Below are 16477 nucleotides of genomic sequence, written 5' to 3' on the forward strand. Positions count from 1 at the left end.
CCTACATTTGAATCCAACATCCTAGAAGGTGACTCGAAGATTTTCTATAATTTTCATGTTTCTCTATCCACCGACTCCTATCGAACAACAAACCATCCTTACAAAATTTTGTTACAAGACTTTACTCGGGTTCGATTTTGTGAGGATATGTCGTTCAGTTCGACCGGTTTTAAACCTTGCAGTTTTCATGATATCTTAAACGGTTGTCTGAACCCGCAATATTTGTTCGGTCAGTGTATTTTTAATATAATTCACTTCATAAAAGATTGCCCGATAATACTCTTCTTATGTTATAATTTTTTTGTAGATATTATTTGTCAGGTTGTGGAGATTTCTAATGTTGAAATCGTCTCTCTTAATGGAAAGGACACCGAAAAGATTTCGTTAGAGTTAAAAAATCCAGAGTGAGTCTCATTTCGATTTTATTATAGTCTGATTACCTTTATATATCTTATCTAAATATTTACATTATTCCCTTGCTTAATTTTTTGTCACCAGAGATGTTAGGATTCCATTGGTTGTATGGGGTAAAGTTGCTCTAGAGTTAAGCGAATCAATTCAACTTATTTCTGATAAAACCATAATTTGTGTCATGAGATTTGCAAAGGTTAAAGTTTGGAAAGGACATTGGTTTCGTTATTTGTCATGTTTTTTTTTTGTTTGGTCTAAAATAAATTTGATAATTTTTAATGGTTTTTCAAACGTGTACTCTTAAATAGATAGGCGAAGTGTATGTAATGCATACAATGTGTCGTCTATCTCCCTTAATCCGTGGATGAAGGAGGTGGATGCTTTCTTATCATTGTGAGTGTTTATCTAATTCAACCACTGCTTTACAGCTAGTACAAACACTGGTTTTCATAGCCGACCTCTTTTCTATATAGGTTACCAAAGAAAAATACAGAACTGATTACCGTTGATTCCAAACCACTTCCTATGGTTTCAATTATGTCAGACGAAAAAGACTACTTCGTTCGTACTCCACAGAAAACAATATCTGGAATATTGGAGACGACCAAGGTTTCATTTATGTTTTTGCTTTTTAATGTTTTCAATCTTTATATTTGATACCATGTTTTGAAAATCTAAATGTAAAACTGATAGGTGGAGAGGTGTTTCCTAAGGTGCACCATAGCGGCTATTGATATTGATTTGGGTTTGCACTATATGAGTTGCAAAGGATGTGGTACAAAAATAGACATGTTGCATAATAACCTTTGTGCCGAAGCTACCTATGAACTGGATAGGCGTTTTTTGTTCTATTGTACTAAGTGCAAGGTTCTCAATCCTAAGCGATCGTTAAGGTAATCAGATTATCCTGACTTTATTTCGTCTTCCGTATAATTGTTTGATTTTTTACATTGTTCGATTTTTTATTTTTTCATATATAATAGGCCGAAGCTGCATTTGGTGGTACTAGATGATACAGGTCACACTAAGCTTTTGGTGTTAGATAGTATTGCACTCCAATTGCTCCATCAACCTTTCAGTCATTCAATGACACCTATCAAAGATAATGGAGTATGCTGTCTAAAATCTTATTTAAAATTGTTCGATTTGTACCTACATTATCTTTCAACTAAAGTAAAACTATAAATATTGTTGTTTTTTGTATATATAGGATACCAGTGTTTTGCGGACTGCTCTGACCAAACTGGTTGGTAAAACCTATTTATTTAAGATCATAATAGATCGCAATAATTATCAGTACAAGTACGATACTTTTAAGGTCGCGAAGATTATCACCAGCCCATATATGATGAACGAGTTTGACGTGTCCCCTTATCCTAAGGTACGTAAATGTCGATTTACGTTGATTATCCACCTATATCCTATTCCATTATTGATTGATTTTTATGCTTCTTCTATATTATAAGGGATGCTCTAACACGTTCTCCACAGAGTTTTATAAAGTGTCTCAAACCCCAGAGGTACGTTATTTTATTTTTCTCTACGATATAATTCAAAGTTTCTTTGTTATGATTTCTTATGATGACACGCATGTTTCAGGATTCTATGCTGGTCCATGGTTCTTCTTATAGGAGCTCAAAATGTAAGAGAATGACTCCTGCTAAACGTAAAGGTTCTCCGATCGAAAGTTTAGAGGCGAATGCCTACGTCAGTGCTGATACCAAACCTGGAGCTTCGTTTTGGATCAAGAAAGAGAAGCCTTAAAAAAGAGGCTTAGTGTTTAACGATGCATTTTTATATTTTATAGTGGCTTTTTTTATCTCTTAGGAAGGATTTTTGGCTTTACTTAAATTATTATAAGTTTTTTTTTCCTTGGCTTTTATAATACTTACTAAGATTATTTTTCGTTACTAGGTTATATCATTATGCTTATGTGATATACGTTACTAGATTAATATTATTATACCTTATCAATCTTTATTTTTCATATTTAAATGAACTTCAAATAACCAAACATAACAATCAATCCTAAATATACAAAGTACCTGACCATTTAAAAGAATAAGATTATGCATGTAGTTTCTTTAAGTCGATGAACAAGACTTTGAAATGACAATACTATATGAGACAGCCTTTTGTAAAGGTGAAAAGCTCCCATCAACTTCTTTGTTTGATCCTTGCATATTTTCAAATGTATCAATTGTTCTTTTGTTTATATAACTTCCTCCTCCACTCTCTTATGGAAATACTCGATATAGATAAAGAGAGAAAAACACCGCCAAACAAACTTGAAGATCAACAGAGTTTAGTATCAGCTACTATGTCATCTGATAATTCAGTAAACAATTATCCTTCCCACGAAAGCCTAGATGACTCTGTCGACGAAAATTACTTGAATTCTGATCCCCAAGTCTATTTCCGAAACGTGAGCCTCGAATATTTTGTTGTGAATCCGATGTAAATGTTGACAAATCACGCCAAGTTCAAGGCACTATGTTTAGAGCATGGCAACGCGCAAGCACACTACATTGAAGGCTTCCTCAAATTTTTCTTGCACCTAGAAGAAAGAATCGGTCTCCGCCATCTACGTCAGTCATCTATTGGTGGCAATGAAAAAGGTACGTATCTCTACGGTCTTTTACTGATAGCCAGGGGTCACTATCCGAAAGGAAAAAAATATTTGGATAAACTGAATTGGAAATTAGATATGTCAACGAGTGATCATTGCTGGACCGTCATCAAGAACTCATTAATCGACATCCCGCGCATTACGAAGCCTGACTACTATGTAAATTTGATGAACATTAAGCCACAAGGCAATTGCGATCCGGAAAACATGGTCAAATTATGCTTGTTACTATTTCAAAAGGCTTAACCAATTTCTCCAATTCGCAAGAAATAAAGACTAAGAAAAAGAGAAGAGCTTTGTAATGTGTATTATCAACCAATATTTGGAATGTTTGTCTTTGTATTATGTCGTTTTAATCGAGTATTTGTAATCGAGTTATCTATCTCTTTATGGATCTGATCAATGGAAAGCTTTCGCTCCTCTGTTATTTAATTTAGATTTGGTTGGAATCAATTGTTTGATATATATACAAATTGAAACTGACGTGTCGAGACCTATTTTGCATGTTAACTGTAGTGGATTATTGTAATATGTTTTCATTAAACTTTCAATTTTAGTTCTTGATAAGACGCAGCAAATATTTCCATCAAAAGAAACTTGAAATAACTTTGAATAGTTCATCTACTAACTCTGAGTCACTCCCAAGGTATCAACACATGGTTATTTTCATTATTTGAATTTTAATGTTGTAATGTTCATTTCGAATATTCAAAACATCCGTCGACAAATAAAGTGAAACATCTCTTCGTTTGATTTTAATATACACTGCAAAAATAATATTTTTTTAGTTATAAAATGTGTGCACCTATAAGATGTTTTTGAACTCTAATATATATCTATTAGAAACAATTAAAACATAGTTTTGTGATTCATATGCAACGATCAATCATTTCAAATCTATATATATGGTATATATACCATATTATATCTGAATTTTCGTTTAAAGTCCATATAATGTAAAGAACCTTCATCAAAATTAAAAGTCATCGAGCAAAGTCTGAAATTATTCAACATAGACACTTAAAAGAAAATACCACTCGTCCCAGAACAAAGTAGCAAAGTAGATGACATATAACACAAAATACAAAATTTAAACATCTTACATAGCTAAACAGACACACCACATCTTGCTCTTTATTTAATCATCCTTAGTAATATATTGATAAAAGAGCTTAACCCTTTTGTAGTAGTAACAGTTCTCGCAAACTAAAGTCATGTTATCTCCAGGATGACAGTCTATCTGTGGCGCCATATTGATCATATTTCCATAGTAAATGTCCGTCATTGTAATAGAGATACCACGTAATGAGTTCTTGATTCTTTCCCAGCAAAGATCGGAGGTAGAGAGGTTTTCTTTCCAATGGAGTTTATTCATAAACTTTTTACCCCTATGATAGTGACCTAAAAGAAGTGATACCAACCCGTAAAGATACGTACCGTTATCATTGTGGAGTTCGGCCGATTTCCGTAGATGATAGAGGCCTTTCTGTATTTTTTAGAATATGAAGCATTGAAGTATCCCTTTGATATAGTGGGCCTCCGGGTTGGAATGCTCCAAGCATAGTTCCATGAACTTTTCGTGCTCATTGAGCACTTCGACTGGAGAAGCAGCAAAATAACGCAAGCTAATATTTCCAAAATAGCCGCTCGGATCCGCATTTGAGTAATCGTCGATGTCTGATGTATCACCGGTTATGTTCATGTTGTAGTTGTTGACAGAATCATTTGAGTCCATCTCTAATGCTTTGCTAACGTTTAGACATATATAAGCAAAAACAAAAAACTTGATCAGAAATACAAATTTTATAGCTACCAGTATACCATCAAAGAACAAAAAAAATATAAAGAACTAACCTAACAATAAAACGCCTACCCTATAAAAACAATATAGGAAAAAATGCCAAACCTCTTGATCAATATATTTGCTGCCGTAGATGAACGTTTCTGATATCTCGAAACCGAAGCACAGCCCTGAGTAGAATATGAAAGTAGGATAAGTGGGTGTTGGAAATGGTTTATTTTGGAGATTATCTTTGTAGTAGAATGTGAATGTTTAGTAGATGAAGGGTGAGTTTGTTTAAATAAAACATATTAGAAATGCATAGTGAGAGGTGTTAAAGAGGAGAGAAATTTCGTTATTTTCAATAGCCTTTGTGAAAAGGTGTAGCTTTCTATGCATCTTGACATTATATGAAAACAGCTTTTGCATGCTTCTTGATTTAACAAAACAATGTCACTGTTATTTGTCATTGATACATCTTATTGCAGTCCCAATATCGATTGTGAAAAAAACAAAAAGTAGGTACGACCAAGGTTGTAACTGTTTCTACATGCAGTATTTATAGAAAGAACTATTGTAGTATTTGTCATTATTCGAACTAATGTAAATTTGTACAAGTGGATATTAACTTATCAAATATTGTAATTATTGTTAAGTTTCTACGAATTTATTATCATTCCATATATAAGCTGATCCATCAGTAAAAGCATTATATGCATATAAACGAGTAGACATATTTAAAACCTTAACGAACTTATATAGCTTTCTATAAATAATATTATAGACTTGGAGAAACCTCAAACATTATTACATGTATATTTTCACAAGATATACACAATATTTAGCAATATTTAATGTGATTTTCCGATCTACAAGCATTAATATGGGATATATATAAGAGTCTTCTACGATAAAGAACGTTTCGATCTGGAGAACGTGTATATCGTTTTAAATTTTTTGGAAGTCTTGCATCTTAGTAAAACATCGAAAAGCATGCAAGCTTTGAAATACGCTTGGTTTATTATCAAACATGTATTTTATTTTCCTACAATTATTTATCTCTTTCAAGTTATAGTATACGAGTTTAACAATGTCAATTTATCCCCTTTTGTTGTAGGGATTATACACATGTAAGCATGAGTCATCATCGAGGAATAAGAATGTAACGATTTTGTATTCAGGTTAACGTGATTGATCTGTATATCTTTATGTTCCAAGATATTTCTGGAAGAGTACTTCTTCATTCTAACCTATTTTATTAATTTGTTCAGGCGTCAAACAAAAATGATTATTTCAGCAAGATTGAAAAGGGCGAACACTATCAAAATAACAATTTGGTGTCATTTATAATGGCTGGAAAAACTTCTGCCGAATTTCCTGAAACTGAGCATCTAAAATCCAAGTTTATGGTCTGGATGGAAAATAATATCGCAAGTATCGAAGATGTGGATGTCAACTTTACGGATGATTATATGAAGAATAAGTTTTTGTGGGATCCTATAAAAAAGGGTGGCAACTAGAAAAACTGGGTTGAAGAGTATTATGAAATTTATCCCATATCTATTATTATTATTTTTTTTCCCAACGTTTTGTTATTGAATTCAAATATAAAATTCCATGTTCGCAATCATTAATATAATTATTTAGTTTATAACCCGAACCATGATCCTTTTTTTTCCAATGAAATAACCAGATTAAGTTATTTACCCATTATCTTTGGTTACCTTAATTATAAATCACCTTAACCTAATTTCACCATGACGCTACTTTTACATTTTTTCATTAAACATTTAAATTTACCAGATATGACTTATATAAAAATGTTAATTTATATAACAATGTAAGGATAATTAATGATTTATATACAAGGTAAAACTACAAACCATATTTGTAAGTCTTAATTTCTAAAAACTCCCCTAAAACTATTTTTATAAATATGGTGATATCAAATCGTAGTTATTATCTCTTTCTCTTAAGATTTTTTCATATTGTCAAGTTTGTATAGTTATTAAAAGTCATATATTTACAGACTTGACGGCGAAGACATAAATATTTTTTGCATTATAAATATTATAACTTGGAGAAGGGTCAAATTCATTTATTACCCGTCTTATTAGATATACTTATTAATTTATTCCTATTTTTGTATACCAAAATAAACTATATGGAATCTAAATATTGCTTAGTACCCAACGTAGAATATTTAATATATCGAAGTATACTATTTGGAATGTAAATATTGCGTTCTATCCAAGGTTCGTTCGATTGCTTTCTAGCCAAGGTGAACTTATGTTGATCACGTTTATATCATCAATACCTAATCTCCTTATATCTTCTAAACTATATAAGGCCATGGATAGTAGATCACACTTACAATTCTCTTGACATTCTTTATACCCTATAAGGTAACAAAACCATGGCTTCTTTCAGCAGTGTAACTGATCTCAAACCTTTCAAAACCATGTGGAAAATCAAGGTTAAGATCATTCGTCTTTGGAAGCAGTACTCCGCTGCAGGAGGATTAACAATAGAGATGGTCGTCGTTGATTCTAACGTGAGATATATTATTTTCTTTGTGCTTAAAATACTCTATATATGGAAGATATTTAATACTGATTTTTTTATTGGCAATGTTCACATCAGGGAGTGAAAATTCATGCGTCCGTGAAGAAGGATTTGGTGAATCGATTTGATCCATTTCTGTCCCAGGGTGATTCAAAGATACTCATCAACTTCTCAGTGGGTCACTCATTTGGTTCGTACCGGACTACTAACCATCCATACAAGATTTCTTTCCTTGAAACCACACGTGTGAGAAACTGCGAGTTGCCTATTGAGGTTTCTGGTTTCGATCCTGTTTCCTACCGTGACATTCTTGATGGGTCTCTCAATGCGGACTACTTGGTTGGTAAGTATTGTTAGCTATAATTAAGTGTTTTATTTTAATCTTTTGTTATATTATGTTATACTAATGCTCCAACATCTTTATTTGTCACAGATGTCATTGGGCAAATTGTTGAAGTATCTCCTATTGAAGTTCTCTCAATAAATGGGAAAGAGACAAACAAAATGTCCTTGGAATTAAGAAATGCAGGGTACATTTTTTTTTACTATTAATTTCATTTATCTTTTCAGTGGTGCTCATCATGATCAAAACTAACCAAATTCTTTTATAGCGATGATCGTCTACCTATTGTTTTGTGGGGAAGTTTTGCAAATGAAGTGATGGAAGCTATCCAAACGCGTAGTGATCATGCTATTATCTGTGTTATCAGATTTGGGAAGATCAAAATTTGGAAAGGTGAGTTTAAAAAAAGAAAATATTTTTATATTTAAAAATTTGTCAAACTTTTAAGTGTATTTTTACTTTTACCTCAGACACTAAATCGTATTTGTTTAATACAAGCAGATGAATGCAGTATATCAAATGCATACAATGTCTCCGAAGTCAATCCACCCATGTCTGAAGTTCAAGATTTGCTTGCAGTGTAAGTCTATATAGCAATTTTTTAACCTTACTTGCAGTGTAAGTTAAAGATTTGTAATCTTTGTCACTAGGTTGCCCAAGGACGAATTGACTTTAGCAATTGTTGAGTCTAAGCCACTGTCGGTTGCCTCTGGTGTTTCTGAAAAGGATGATTTTTTTATCCACACCCCAAGAAAAACCATTTCCCAGCTTTGTGAATCTAGACAGGTACAAAGAGGTTGAAGTTTACACTGTATTTACAAACTTATATGTTTGCAATATGTTTAACCTCACAATAGTAATATTCATGGTTTGTTTTATAGGTTGAGAAGTGTATTGTGATGTGCACCATATCAACCATTGATTCTGATATGGGATGGTATTATTTAAGCTGCAAAGTCTGTGCCAAGAAGGTGTTGAATGTGCCTAATGACGTTGTTGATGATGAGGACGATGAAAATCCCATCATGTTTAGTTACTATTGTTCTAAATGCAAAGTTTCGAATCCTAAACTTCTACCAAGGTATTTTCTGATTTTGTTATTGTATTATATAATAAGGAAGACTACTTATAAAATGCAAGCTTGATAAATTGATATGTATAGGTACAAGCTGCATTTGATTGTTGTTGACAGCACGGGGACTTCGAAGTTCCTCCTATTCGATAATCTTGCAATTCAATTAATTCATCAACCTTGCATTGAATTGGTTGGACACAATGGTGATGAGGTAGTTTAGGGATCTATAGGAGTTTTTTTCGGTACACTTAATTTTGTTTTATAATAGAGGCTATTTTGATTATCAATCGTTGTGTAGATTGAGGAACCGGATGCTATACCTCTTCCTCTTATGAATTTGGTTGGAAAGACATATTTGTTCAAGGTTGGTATTGAAAGAGAAAACTTTCTCTATAAGAAAGACACTTACAAAGTAACTAAGATTATCACCAGCCGTGATATAATAACTGAGTTCGAGCAAAATTCCAGCCCAAAGGTATTACTATTGCCGTGTTATTTATTGAGTTCGTGTTCATAACCATTATACTTTGGTTTTCTTTATTTTTATACTTCTAATTGTTCCAGATACCATGTTTAACTTATGGAGAAGACAATTCAATAGTTTCCCATGCACCCGAGGTTTGTTTTCATTTTCTTTAAATTACTTTTTGCCGCATGTGAACAAGTTAGTTTTGTGATAATTAGCAAACTTTTTTCGTTATATACCCAGGGTTCCCTCTTGGTATCTACTGAGTCTCATGGTGAAGGAGAAACAACTGATCTCACTCCAGCAAAACGCAGAGGAACGCCTATTGTTAACTTGGAGGAAGCATTTGATCAGAGTTCTGGTATACGCACCACGATTACAGCTCGAATCAAGAAGGAAAAGACTGATAAAAGTGGCTGAATGAGTTATAGGAGGAAGAAACGTTTTTAGAGGCTTTTTTTTCATTAAAGTCCTTCTTTTATTTTTCTGTTTTTGCTTTTGGTTTTATCAATTTAATTTTCTGGGTTGGTTTTGTGTTTTGGGATTTTTTTTATAATAAAAGCCTCTATTTTTTTCACCAATATCTCTAATCATATAATCAAAATTATACAATTAGTGAGTTGATAAGGTGATATCACTTTGTTAAGTAAAAGAATAATTATATAATATTCCATGTTGACTATCAGTAATAAAATTATTTAATAACCGGAACCATGATAAAATAATTTTTAATGACCTCAACTGACGAACTTATTTTACCATTATCTTTGCTAACCTTAATTTGAAATCACTGCATTTTTAGTTATATGTTAATTTGAAGATTGTTTACGATTTTAATTGTTTGGAAAATTACATTCGAACTATAATTTATATAACTTCTACGGGTCACCTTAATTTTATTAAAAATTATAGGGGGTATTAAATATTTGCTATTAATGCTTTCTGTACATAGTTTTTCAAATTGCAAATTTTGAATAGTTATTAAAAGTCAAATATTTACAGACTTGACGATGAAGATATATATATTTTGTCATTCAATTTAGTATACTTGGCGAAGCGTCAAACATTAATATATTAACCGATTTATTAGATATACATAATATACATTTTACTTATCGTTGATCCAAATAATCGATTTGGAATCTAAATATTCGCCTGTTTACATTTTTATACATGTTTCCTTCAAGTTTTGGTATATAGTTACTTGCAAAAGCAATAAACATAAATGCTTCATTGTATTGCTTGGTACCCAAGTTTACTAAATATTTCTCACATTATATCGTCGATATCTAATCTCATTTATATCTTATCAACTATATAAAGGGGGTATAAGACCACCGATAATAGATCAGACATACAACTTCTCTTGCCGTTCAATAATACACGTATTTGGGAAGAAGCATGTCTTCTTTCAGCAGTGTAACTGATCTCAAACCTTTCAAATCCATGTGGAAGATAAAGGTTAAGATCGTTCGTCTTTGGAAGCAGTATTCCCCTGCAGGAGGATTAACAATGGAGATGGTCGTCGTCGACTCTAACGTGCGATTCTTTTTTTTATTTTGTAATGTTAATTATATTTTACTGGAAGATATGTTATAACGAGTTTTTATTGCCAATGTTTATTGCAGGGAACGAAAATTCATGCTTCCGTGAAGAAGGAATTGGTGAATCGATTTGATCCCGTTCTGTCACAGGGTGATTCGAAGATTCTCATCAACTTCTCAGTTGGTCACTCATATGGTTCGTACCGAACTACTAACCATCCATACAAGATTTCTTTCCTTGAAACCACACGTGTGAGAAACTGCGAGTTGCCTATTGTGGTTTCTGGGTTTGATCCTGTAAACTACCGTGATATTCTTGATGGGTCGCTCAATTCGGACTACTTGGTTGGTGAGTAGTTTAGGCCTATAATTTTAGTGTTTATTTATAATACTTTGTTAGATTCTATTATATTAATTTTAAGAATTGTTTACTTGTCACAGATGTCATTGGGCAAATTGTTGAAGTATCTCCAATTGAAGTTCTCTCAATCAATGGTAAAGAGACAAACAAGATGGCCTTGGAACTAAGAAATGCCGGGTATTTTTTTTTGACTATTAATTTGATTTAAATTTTCAGTGTTTGTGATCACGAACCAAACTAACCAAATGCTTTTATAGTGATGAACGTCTACGTACTGTTTTTTTTTGTCGGGTTTATTATGCTATTAGAAACAAAGAGAAACATTACACAGATGATATTACAGCTGACCATTCTACCTGCCTTATAAGAATTCATGTCTGACTGCATCACCCTGAGCCGCCCTATGAGATTCATTCCTGACAGTATTCCTTGCGCCATGCTAAAGATCCCTTGTAAGACTTGTCTCCAATATTCTGCATAATTCGCCTTCTCCGGGAATTGAAACCCAGACCTCCTGGTGTAGAAATTGCGTCGTCTGGGATTCAAACCCCAGACTTGGGTGTAAAAGCCTTTAAACCTTGACCACTAGGCCACGGTGCTTCCACGTACTGTTTTGTGGGGAAATTTTGCAATTGATGTGATGGAAGCTATCCAAACGCGTAGTGAGCATGCTATTATCTGTGTTATCAGATTTGGGAAAATCAAAGTTTGGAAAGGTGAGTTATTTTAAAAAATTAGATATATATAAATTTAACAATTTGCCAACTTCTTGTGTGTTAAGTCTTTTAATATATACAATAATTTGTATTTGTTTAATACAAGCAGATGAACGCAGTATATCAAATGCATACAATGTCTCCGAAGTGCAACTAAATCCACCCATGTCTGAAGTTCAAGATTTTCTTGCAGTGTACGTCTAAATATCAATTTTGTAACCTTACTTTAAAAATATACATGATATTAAGCAATCCAAGTATCTTCCTTACTAGGTTGCCCAAGGACGAATTGTCTTTAGTAATTGTCGAGACAAAGCCATTGTCTATTTCCTCTGGTGTTTTTGAAAAGGATGATTTTTTTATACACACCCCAAGAAAAACCATTGCTCAGCTTTCTGAATCTAGAGAGGTATAAAGAGGCTGAATTTTATACTGTTTCTACAAAGATATATATTGGCAAATTTTTTGACGTCAACCTACTAATATTCATTTTTTAATTTATAGGTTGAGAAGTGTATTGTGATGTGCACCATTGCAGGCATTGATCCTGATATGGGATGGTATTATTTAAGCTGCAAAGTCTGTGCGAAGAAGGTTTTGAATGTGCCGAATGACGCTGTCGATGATGAGGATGATGAAAATCCCATGATGTTCAGCTACTATTGTTCTAAATGCCAAGTTTCGAATCCTAAACTTCTACCAAGGTATTTTTTGATTTTTTTATTATATTATATAATATCCTTAATTAACGTAAAGAAAACTAATTATAAAATGCAAGCTTGATTCGTTCATATGTATAGATACAAGCTGCATTTGATTGTTGTTGACAGCACCGGCACTTCGAAGTTCCTCCTATTCGATAATCTTGCAATTCAGTTAATTCATCAGCCTTGCATTGAATTGGTTGGACCGAATGTTGATGAGGTATTCTAATTATCCATATGAGTTTTCTTTCGTAAGAATTATTTACTGTTCTTATAATAGAGTCCAGTTGATTATCAATCGTTTTGTAGATCGAGGAACCGGATGCTATACCTCTTCCTCTTCTGAATTTGGTTGGAAAGACATATTTGTTCAAGGTGGGTATTGAAAGAGAAAATTTTCTCTATAAGAATGGCACTTACAAAGTAACTAAGATTATCACCAGCGTTGATATCATCAGTGAGTTTGATAAAAATATGGACCCAAAGATATGTTGATAAACTGGTAGCTTATTGAGTTATTTTTTGTAACCATTATTATGTAGAGGGCTTAATATGTCTACTTATAATACTAGCAGATACCATGTTTAGCTTACACAGAAGACAACTCTATTATTTCGGATGCACCCGAGGTTTTTTCATTTTCTTTAAATGACTTTCAGCTGCATTTGACTTCGTTAGCTTGCGAATTAATTTATAACGTTTTGGTTATCTACCCAGGGTTCTCTCATGGTATCTCCTGCGTCTTCTGGTGAAGGAGAAGGAAGTGATATCACTCCCGCAAAACGCATAGGAACACCTATTGTTAACTTGGAGGAAGCATTTGATCAGAGTTCTGTTACAAGGACACCATGTACAACTCGAATCAAGAAGGAAAAGCCTGATAAAAGTGGCTGAATGAGTTGTAGCAAAAAGAAGTATTTTTAGAGGCTTTTTTTTTTCATTCAAGGTTTTCTTCTTTTATGTTTGAGTATTGGCTTTTGCTTTTTAGCGTTCTCATTATCTTTGTTGGTTTTTTCCATTGTGTTTTGATTTTGTTTTTTTATAATGAAAGCCTCTATTTTCTATCCATTTTCTTCATATGAATTTGTTAACTAACAAATATCTTCATTCTAGATATTTAAAACATTCTAAACTCTACACAATCTTCCTCAAAATTGTCACCAGGAGCTACACGTCCCAGTCTCTTGATTCTCTTTTCCTTCACGTGAAATGAATTTATTTAGAGTCCTTATTCGGTTGTAGACAACGTTTTAAGATGTATTTACTGAATTTGGAATGAAGTATATTACGTTTAAATATTTTTTTAATATGAAAATATATATAACTTGCCTTCTTAATGAATTAATACTGAATCTGGCCCTATAAATATTTAGTTGAATACAAAATCTTATAATCTTGGAGAAGTGTCAAACTTTAATATAAACACTGTAATATTCTAACGAAATCATCCTTTTTGGACAGTGAATATTCGTTCAACATGCATATTTTATGTAAATTAACGATATTAAAAATAAATTAGTTCACATAATATTTTATTGATTACTTTCCAAATTTATGTATATTTAGTTTTCAATACTAAAAATTTTACAATTAAAATTTTCATTTTATGGACACTACGCTAATTTATAGTTATCAGAAAATATCGTCCATAACCTATTCACTGTCCATCTTATAAACTATATAAACTGTTATGAGTCACCGCTATTAGGTCATACCTACAACTTATAAAAAAGGTCTGTATACATCTCTGGATATGAATAGTATGGCTTCTTTCAGTTCTTTGACTGATTTGAAACCTTTTAGAACGACGTGGAAGATCAGGGTTACGATCATTCGTCTTTGGAAGAAGTACTCTGCTGCAGGAGAATTAACAATAGAGATGGTCTTGGTCGATGATAACGTGAGTTATTTTGTATTCTAATTTCTTTTAATATAACCGTATTTGTAAACAAGATGTTTAAAACAAGTTATTTTATTTGCCAATGTACATAACAGGGTGTGGAGATTCATCCATCTGTCAAGAAAGAATTAGTTAATAAATTTGATCCACTTCTATCCGAGGGTAGTTCAAAGATACTCATCAATTTCAGGCTTGGACAGTCAGTTGGTTTTAACCGCACTACTGACCATCCATACAAGATATATTTCCTTGAAACTACACGTGTAATTGATGCGGTTGATACGAAGGTCGACCCGAATGTTAGTATTTTTATCTTAGCGTTAAAATTTTTTATAACAACATATCTTTCTAACCATTTTCTTAATAATCTCATCATATCGCTTATAGGGTTCCATGTTTGTAATATTGGAGTCTTCCCAAGCAGGTGAACCAAGTGATATAACTCCGGCAAAAGATCTAGGAACACCTTATGAGAGATATGTGGAAACCTGGGACCAGAATTGTGTTACCAGTACTCCATGTAATCATCGAGGCAAAAAGGCAAAGATTGATAAAAGTGGCTAAATCAGTTTATCCCGGAGGATTTTTTTGTTGAGGCTTTATTTTTCTTAACATGTTCTTCTCTTATATTTGAGTTTTTTTTTATTAGTTGAAATATTTTTAGGTTTTGGTTTTTGAGCTATGTATCGTCCTATCATTTTTTAATAAGAAGCCTCTATCTATTACAAGTATTTCTACCATCCAATGCTATTTTTTATTTTTCTCGCGAACGATATTACTTATTGAAAGAATGTGCACATTAAGTTCGTGAACCCTTAATATATAGTATATGGTTAACGAAGGCTGCAGGCACGGAAATTTTTGGGTACTTTATACTATATCAATTTCTGCAGATGTTAACTAAAACATTTATATTAGATTTTCTTTTACCCGTTACCCTATATTTATTTACAATCCTTTGTTTTTTTGGCGATCTTCATAGGCCATGTTAATTCGAGTTGTCAGATTTAGTTTTTTATACGGAAACCAGTATATTGAAATTTTAAATGTATTTTGAGACGTCAGTGAATTCTATTTAGTATTAGGAAACCAGATATTACATCTAAATTGGAAAAAAGAAAGAAAATATTTCCTGACATTGTTAGTCTCATACTTTGCTTAAGAAACCAGAAGAACTATTAATCTAGAACATCATTTTTTGAAATTTCATTTTACCATCAAAAAGAAATCATGAACCGAAAGAGACATAAAAATGGCAAGGAAAATGGTGAAGAAAATCCTCAACCGCAACGACAGAAGCAAGGTAGAAGCTAATTTGAAAAATATCTCGATTGTATTATCTATATACTAACGATTTTATATCCATCAGAAAACAATAAGAAGGAAGTGCCTTCAAGAAGCGAACATGATATTCTTTCAAAATCACCGACTCTGAAATCCACCACCCAAGTTTTTAGTGATGTAACTAATATTTGTGCCACTGTTGAAAACGATGGAACGACACTGTCTCAAAGAAATTCAAGGACAGAAAGGATTAACATTTTGCGAGATAAAAGGACACCTTCGTCTACGGCTAAGCAGTCCTTCAATCTTAACATGGCAAAAGAAGCTAGATCTCAGCGGGTTAACATTCTTAGTGAAAAGAGAAATTGTGTTGAAGTAAAGAGTGCTACTCTTACCCACACAAGCCAAAGTGATAGTCAGGCACTCTCTTCAGCTCATAGTAAGAACATTATGTATTCGACTAATATATTTTACTCTTTTTTATCCATGAAAATTAATTTCTTTTGTAATCTTAGCAGATGGTACTTTATCATCTTTTGAACTCACTGGAAGGGAAAGGCATCATCATAGTGGGGAAACAGTTGAGCAAAACAATGGCAAATTCCAGTCGAATTGCAGTGCAGTTGATAACCCTGACGTTCAGATACCCGGTCCAGAAAGTTTCACAGACTTACTTCGATCAATGGTTACACAAAATAC

The 16477-nt window shown here is 32.8% G+C and overlaps 3 protein-coding genes across 3 annotated transcripts; all 3 read left to right on the top strand.

Annotated features, from left to right (window-relative positions):
* The first annotated feature begins 948 nt into the window (after positions 1–948).
* LOC108808274 (uncharacterized) lies at positions 949–2175 on the top strand. The gene is made up of 6 exons (XM_018580448.1): positions 949–1020; positions 1105–1304; positions 1395–1521; positions 1622–1792; positions 1878–1931; positions 2011–2175. The coding sequence occupies exons 1-6, from the start codon at positions 949–951 to the stop codon at positions 2173–2175; spliced, it is 789 nt and encodes a 262-aa protein (XP_018435950.1).
* Positions 2176–7236: 5061 nt separating this feature from the next.
* On the top strand, positions 7237–9689 carry LOC108811290 (replication protein A 70 kDa DNA-binding subunit B-like). The gene is made up of 11 exons (XM_018583335.1): positions 7237–7374; positions 7464–7728; positions 7819–7915; positions 7997–8121; positions 8230–8308; positions 8379–8514; positions 8610–8809; positions 8891–9014; positions 9102–9278; positions 9368–9421; positions 9513–9689. The coding sequence occupies exons 1-11, from the start codon at positions 7237–7239 to the stop codon at positions 9687–9689; spliced, it is 1572 nt and encodes a 523-aa protein (XP_018438837.1).
* Positions 9690–10670: 981 nt separating this feature from the next.
* LOC108811044 (uncharacterized) lies at positions 10671–13488 on the top strand. Its single transcript, XM_056987198.1, has 10 exons — positions 10671–10808; positions 10898–11162; positions 11255–11351; positions 11865–11890; positions 12000–12084; positions 12164–12299; positions 12395–12594; positions 12691–12814; positions 12904–12969; positions 13312–13488. Exons 1-10 carry the CDS (start codon positions 10671–10673, stop codon positions 13486–13488), a joined length of 1314 nt encoding a protein of 437 aa, XP_056843178.1.
* The last annotated feature ends 2989 nt before the right edge of the window (positions 13489–16477 follow it).

This window comes from Raphanus sativus, chromosome 6 (assembly GCF_000801105.2).
Source record: "Raphanus sativus cultivar WK10039 chromosome 6, ASM80110v3, whole genome shotgun sequence".
Taxonomy (NCBI): Eukaryota; Viridiplantae; Streptophyta; class Magnoliopsida; order Brassicales; family Brassicaceae; genus Raphanus; species Raphanus sativus.

Bases quoted from the DNA above. Each gene is read 5' to 3' on its own strand.
- LOC108811290 (XM_018583335.1), top strand. From the start codon at position 7,237: ATGGCTTCTTTCAGCAGTGTAACTGATCTCAAACCTTTCAAAACCATG. The intron at 7,916-7,996 runs GTACATTTTTTT...ATTCTTTTATAG, and splicing joins TTGGAATTAAGAAATGCAGG to CGATGATCGTCTACCTATTG. The intron at 8,309-8,378 runs GTAAGTCTATAT...CTTTGTCACTAG, and splicing joins GTTCAAGATTTGCTTGCAGT to GTTGCCCAAGGACGAATTGA.
- LOC108811044 (XM_056987198.1), top strand. From the start codon at position 10,671: ATGTCTTCTTTCAGCAGTGTAACTGATCTCAAACCTTTCAAATCCATG. The intron at 11,352-11,864 runs GTATTTTTTTTT...CTGTGTTATCAG, and splicing joins TTGGAACTAAGAAATGCCGG to ATTTGGGAAAATCAAAGTTT. The intron at 12,815-12,903 runs GTATTCTAATTA...ATCGTTTTGTAG, and splicing joins TTGGACCGAATGTTGATGAG to ATCGAGGAACCGGATGCTAT.
- LOC108808274 (XM_018580448.1), top strand. From the start codon at position 949: ATGTCAGACGAAAAAGACTACTTCGTTCGTACTCCACAGAAAACAATA. The intron at 1,305-1,394 runs GTAATCAGATTA...CATATATAATAG, and splicing joins AATCCTAAGCGATCGTTAAG to GCCGAAGCTGCATTTGGTGG. The intron at 1,522-1,621 runs GTATGCTGTCTA...TTGTATATATAG, and splicing joins CACCTATCAAAGATAATGGA to GATACCAGTGTTTTGCGGAC.